The 6,213-nt window shown below is 49.6% G+C and overlaps 1 protein-coding gene and 1 long non-coding RNA gene across 2 annotated transcripts; both read right to left on the bottom strand.

Moving 5' to 3' along the window:
- Nucleotides 1-1,865: 1,865 nt before the first annotated feature.
- LOC306816254 lies at nucleotides 1,866-3,176 on the bottom strand. The gene is made up of 3 exons (XR_013777610.1): nucleotides 3,129-3,176; nucleotides 2,342-2,505; nucleotides 1,866-1,881 (listed from the first exon to the last, which is right to left on the bottom strand). It is a non-coding gene; the product is annotated as an uncharacterized lncRNA (long non-coding RNA).
- A 560-nt stretch (nucleotides 3,177-3,736) lies between these two features.
- On the bottom strand, nucleotides 3,737-5,779 carry LOC306816253 (zinc finger protein 541-like; the record flags this gene model as incomplete). The annotated part of the gene is made up of 5 exons (XM_079332723.1): nucleotides 5,640-5,779; nucleotides 5,340-5,479; nucleotides 4,793-4,896; nucleotides 4,162-4,237; nucleotides 3,737-3,837 (listed from the first exon to the last, which is right to left on the bottom strand). Exons 1-5 carry the CDS (start codon nucleotides 5,768-5,770, stop codon nucleotides 3,737-3,739), a joined length of 552 nt encoding a protein of 183 aa, XP_079188849.1. The 5' UTR covers nucleotides 5,771-5,779.
- Nucleotides 5,780-6,213: the final 434 nt, after the last annotated feature.

Raw genomic sequence — 6,213 nt, 5'->3', positions numbered from 1 at the left:
TTGCAGACTCTGCACTTTTACGAAGAGGGACCCCCTTCATTTTGTGAGCCCAGCAAAATCTATAAATCAGGGGTTTCCTATGTGTATTCCTCAAATAATTGACACCATATGTTCTACTCTTCATTCTATTTAACCCTTCAATCCCCTGTTTCATGGAGAAGCAGAAGGACTCATGCTGCTGCCTTTCTTTTGGCTCTGAGAGGAGCAAGAAATTGCAAGTTGTTCTGTGGAGAACCAACTCCAAAGCTTTCTCTCAAAGTGGAGGCATTCGTGCTGCCCCTTTCTAAACTGTCTGGTGCCTAATAATGTCGCCTGGTGTTTTCCCTCCTTTGGGGTCCTGAGCTGGTCTCTCAGCTCAACACTCATTCCTTGAAACTTGGAGCAACAGGTTGTTTTCCAGGGTAAATGATGGGGACAGTCCAGCAGCAATTCCATAGCAAGGGATTGATGCAGAATTCCTAGGTCTTTCTTCCCGCTCCCTTGAAGGAACCAAATGTTCATCTCAAAAGCCTGTTGGATTCCTCTAGGAGACTAACAGTAACAGAATTCCTGTTTCACACCAATGGTCTTCCCATTTGTTTTCCTACTTATGTCCCAGATACGGCAAAACCCAGCAGGTTTGGTTGCTTTCCTGCCTGAGGTTAAGTAAAGCAAATCTTGCTTCCTTCCCAGGCTGCTTGTTCCACAGACAGCAGCAAAGGGAGGGGGCAGCTGTAACAAGGCCCACTGCAAAGCCGATACTTTGTAGGCTCCAAATGCTGCCTGGCTGCATCAGACAAGGGCAAGCTTGTGTCAGTGTCCCAGAAGCAGCCTGGCAATTGCCCCTGCCTTGCCACCCCTCCTTCCCTGCTCCCCAGCCCCTGCTCCCAAAGCCTGGCCAGGGAATGCCTTTTCCTGGGCCAGCTAAAGGGGCGAGTTTGATGCTTCTTTGGTGCAGATGCCAAAGCTGTGAGAAGTGAGAGGGTAATGTTCACACGCGCTTTGCTTCGGATGAGGAGGTTGCTCGAGGCCCAGAGTGGGAGGCTGGTCCTTTCAGGAGAAACTGAACTGAACTACTGCTTTCTTTTTAGTGCACGTGGCTATTAATGTTACAGAATCAGAGAGGTTAGAAAAGTCCTTGGATGTGGCCAAGTCCATCTGTGCACCAAAACTCAGGAAAGCTTTGTTGCTGGGTTAAAGGACTAAAGCCCGCAGCTTTTATCCCTGCAAGCATAGTGAGACAAGGCCAAGTCATTTAGACACAATTGCCTGAATTAAACAAAGCCTCCCTTTGCAGTCCCAGGTGAGATTTTCAGGAATCAAAGGATGAAACCCCACCGTTATTCCATTGGCAGGAATGGGGACACACCTTTGTAAGTCCCGCCAGCTGAGCAAGGGGCTGGGCCTGCGGGAGGAGGCACGTGCCCAGATTCTTCTCTCGGGGCAAATGCTGTGTTTGTAACACCAAACAAATGGAACAAACATTGCTTGAGGATTTCATACAGACAAAAGACAAAACGGAACAAACTTTGGTTTAATGAACAAGACAGCTTTTAACTTAACACAGACTAAATAAGGAAAGAAGGAGCATAGCCAATAACACAAACCTCCTACATTTACGGATAAATTAATACTACTAATCAAATTCTAATAATACTAACAAATCTTAGCTAATCAATTGAGAAATGCCTATCTAGTAAACTAAAGGGAAAAATAAAGCAGCCTAACATCTTCAGAAACCATCCTATTTCCATCTATTCCTCTTGATGTCTAACTCTTGCTAGGCCTGGACAGCTGCAGGGCTAATTTGTTTTTTTCTTCTTAGCGAGAGGCTCTTCTGCTTCCTTCTGTGGGTGATGTCTTCTCCTGTGTGCGTTCCTCCCCTTCGTGGTTGCAAACACCCTGGAAGATAGGAAACAAACCATCCATTGTTCATTCAATGCACACCATTAAACCCATCTCCCAGATTTCCATTTCTCTATGTATTTCTCTGTCTTTCCAGGCTGAGACACCTAGGTGAATTTTTCAGCACCATGAATCTTTGTTGTTTCAGTTCCTTGCGATTTTTTCTCTTTTTGCCTCAACCTCTTTTGAATTCCAGCAGCAGCATCAAAGCAAGCTCTGGTGTGCCTATTCCTACTTGTTTGAGCTGTGCCTTGTTGGGGCACGGCAAGGTTTCAGTCTGAATGCTGGGCTTTAAGTGAGCAGTTTGGGTTGAAAGCGGGCTGTCAGCACGTTGAGCACGGCTGCGAGGGGCCATCCCCCAAGTGGCCTGGGCTTGCCCCGTGGTGCCTTTGGGAAGGGCCAGCGTGTTTTAGTGCCAGGGCCGGGCTGTGAGCAGCCAGAGGAAGAAGTTGCGCACCGTTGGCACTGCCCGCAGGGAAAGGGGCCTCCCGCCGAGCGGGGCGGCTGGGCCGGTTGGCAGCAGGGACACTCCGCCTTGCGGGCCCTCTTGCGCCTTCTCTTGCCTGTCTCCCCAGGCTCCTTTCTGGGAGGGCTTTGGCTCCTCTTTGCTTCACGCACCGTCTGGAAAATAAAGGATCCTCATCAATATTTCCTTCCTCCCACAAAGCTGGAAATCAGAGCGTCCAGCGCAAAAATCTCGTGGCCTAAGGAAATTGCTCCAAACCCTGAAGAGCTGAGAAAATGCCTGGATTTGGAGGTGGGCTGTGCTGGTGGGGTGTCAACACAGCACCTTGCAGGAAAAAACACCTTCTTTCTACTGCCCACAGGCCTGAGTTAAATATGTGCGTGTCTTCAGATCGACATTTTTTTAATATACCTCTCTGCCTAACATCTCTCTATCCCTATGTTTCCTCCACAAATGCAGCCGGGAATGGAGATGTTAGCAAGCGGTGGGAAATGAAGGATCTGATTGGCATCAGTGAAGGTGCCAGTCCCTGAAAAACCAGTCTACAAAGAGTCAAAGCCGATTTTGGTGAAGGTGCTGCTTGGTTGGGTCAAAGGGATGCTCCAGAATTCCCTATTTCAGAGCAGCAGCACAATGAAGATCATGGCAGCATCTGCTGTGCCTTTCCCAGGGCATGGGACCTGGCAGAGCTGTGTCTCACATGGTTTGCCAGCAGGTTTTGTCCTTTTCTCTCAGTTTCTTGACACTGCTGCCTTGTCTTGACTTTCTTCCCACTCACCTGAGCAAGAGTGTGGGCAAGTCTTTCTTTTTTCCAGGAGTAGTAGTACTCCACACACTGTGCCACAGTCTTACTTGGAATCTGTTGTGAAGAGAAAAAGAAGGAATGTGAAATGGCCATCCTGTAGTGTGGGTGGGAGAAGAAGTAGAGGATGGGGTAAACGAGGAAGTAAAAGCATGGAGTAAGTGGAGTAGGGCATAGAATGAAATAAATAGGGAGTAAAAGAGGCATTCTGCCACGTGGAAAGCCGTGGATTATGCTGCGTAATGCATAACACACATGATGCACAGATCAACAACAAATCCACCCAGCACAGTTTTTCTTTCCCTTCCAGTCCTCCCGGCACAATATGTTGAGGAAGCAGCAGCACAAGCATGCGACAAATGTGACAGAATAAACCTGTGTCTTCCAAAAGAGCTTGGAGGAAAGGGTTGGAGAGGCACAATCACTGCTTTCACACAGGATTTTCATCCGCAGGAAAAGGGATGCCCCATATCTTTATTATTCCAATATTTTTCATCTAGGAGAAGAGCGAGACTGAATTGCAGTATTTGGAACCAGAAATAAGCAACATTTCCCTCTTATGATCTGCCAGTGTTAAGAACATCCTATGGCTTTACCTGCTTCTGGATGAGATTAAAATCCTTGCCATAGGTTAGAAGAGCCTTTAGGAAGGACTCCTTCTCCTCAGGAGTCCATCTGTCAGAGCCTGGCAAATAAAAGCAGCAGGTAAATTGATGCTTCTTGCCACTTGAGGTAGATCCCACTGGCCACCAAGAGGCAATCGGCACTATCCATCATTCACCTGTGCACGTCTGCTCCCTCAGAAAGTAAGGAAGGCAAGAGCAGGCATTGCCCAGGGAAAAAAGCACGGGAAAGGAGTCAGGCTGAAGGACTGGATGCTGCTGCTTTCCCCGCCCCCAGAGAAGACGAGACCTTGTGCAGGTGTTGCCGTTGAAGCGTAAACGCCTGACATGGCAGCTGAGGGGACGGCAGCAGCTGTGAGTGAAGGAACAAGCTCTGCTTTGCTTACCTGCGTAATGGTAATCAGCCAAGGGGTGGCCTTGAGGTGTCGCAGGTCCCCCTGAGAGCAACATCTCCAGAGCCTCCTGCAAGATCAAAGGGACACAGGCTTCAGCTGCCCCACCACATGCAAAAGAGCCAAGAAACATAAACTCTGCCTTTCATCTACTTTGCCTCTTCAGGCATTCCTTCCACTGGATCTCTTATGGGTCAAACCTTGTGATTTGCTGCCAATCCCTCCTTTTTGCTACCCAGTCCTTTAGTCGTGCTCCCCAAGAGTGGCATGTGGCTCACCAACTCCACCATTTTGCTCCTCCTGCACCCAGAATTGTCTCAGCTTGCTGAGGCTTCTGGGAGTTTTCCCTCAATCCACCCCAAAATGTCTTGGAGAACCAAGATCTCCCGGAGGTTTGCAAGGCAGCAGGCTTTGGTGCCCTGGGCCAGTGCCTCCAGGAGAGATGTTGTCCCTGCCGGAGCCATTTGGGCTGAGCCCTGACACAGGTGGAGGAGACACAGCAGGCAGCTGCGCTTCTTCTTAACTCTGCTCTTCAAGGAGCAGCCAGGAAAGGCTGTCCCAGTGGCCAGGCCTTAGTCATTCTTCCCTGTCCCCTCTTCCCTGTGCCCAAAGAGCCGCTCCTTACCGGAACGCTGCCGCGTGCCTGGTGCAGGCAGTGCAGGGCGAGCTCCAGGTTAGCTGCTGCCCTGGGAAAGCCACGGGAGCTGGCCATGTCCAACAGTTCTCTTACTGCAAGCACAACAAAATCCCACCGCAAGTCAGGCTGGAGCCAAGGAAGGGGAAAGGATGAGATACAAGGGAGAAGGAAAGCGCAGGAGCAGAAGACAGCAGGTTGGAGAGCATGAAAAGGAGAGCAAAGAAAGGGGCAGCTGAAGCAAGGGCCCATTTAGTGCTGGCTCTCCCTTCAAACCATATTCTCTAAAATGATGCATTTGCCAATCTCCCTTCTTCCAGTGGCAAATGGTGCCAACCAAGTCTGAGAACAGGAAAGTTGTTCATTTTTCTGCTCTGCTGCACAAACAGAGCATTCTCCTTGCCTCTAACATGGCCACGTGGGACGATAGTTGAGACAAGGAGAAAAGCATAGCATGCACAAAGCTGCCTTTTGAGCAAAAGAGGAGAGTTTTACACATGCAGATATCTCAGGGGTGGAAGAAAAGCTGGGCAGCCACCTCTGTCAGGTTTGTCCATGTCAGAGTCATCATCCCCCCAGGGCTTCCAGACCAGGGATGCAGGCTCTTCATTGTCACTTGGTGGTCTGCTCTGCAGCTCGGGGAGCTCGGCCTGAAAGTCACTGCCAACGTTGATTTTTCTGAAAGCAAGAAGGAAGCAAAGGTAAGAAAGGCAAGTGGTGTGTCAAGAGACACATCCCGTGGAGCCACGGGCTTGAACCCATCCCAGCTGACTCTGAAAGAGCAGTTCTGCTGGTGGCCAGTCCTCAAATTTGCCATCCTGTAATCCCTAAAACTCACGGCTTAATGGGGGCTCTTGCTTTCCTTTTCATGGTGCCTCTCCTTTCCACCTGAAAGAGATGAAAAGAATGCTGCAGATAAAAATCATTCTGCCGCCATGTGTCAGGAGCCTTCCTTCTCATCCTCAGCATCGCAAACCACCAATTCCTCTGTCCCAACAACCCTCCGTTTGCTGTAATTGCTACATTTCACTTGCAACTTCTGAGGCAGGACCCCCAGATGGTTGCAGTATTCTCAAGAGGGGAAGCAGGAAGGCATGCACTGCTGCCTTCAGTCTTGGGGACAGCGAGAAGACCCAAAGGAACGGCATGGAAGTTGTGCCAGGGGAGCCTTAGGTGGAATATGAGCAAGGGGTTCTTCAGCCAAAGGGTGCTTGGGCACTGGAACAGGCTCCTCAGGGAAGGGGTGACAGCAGCAAGGCTGCCAGAGCTCAAGAATTGTTTGGACATTGCTCTTGGGCACAGGGTGTGATTCTTGAGACTGTCCTGTGCAGGAATTTTGTGGATCTATTTCAACCATGCAAATTTGGTGATACTGTGATTGTGTTGTTGAGAAGAACCACACAAGGTGGTAT

The sequence above is a fragment of the Erithacus rubecula genome (genome assembly GCF_903797595.1).
Source record: "Erithacus rubecula genome assembly, contig: scaffold_467_arrow_ctg1, whole genome shotgun sequence".
NCBI classification, from domain to species: Eukaryota; Metazoa; Chordata; class Aves; order Passeriformes; family Muscicapidae; genus Erithacus; species Erithacus rubecula.
This window is presented reverse-complemented; position numbering and strand designations above follow the sequence as displayed.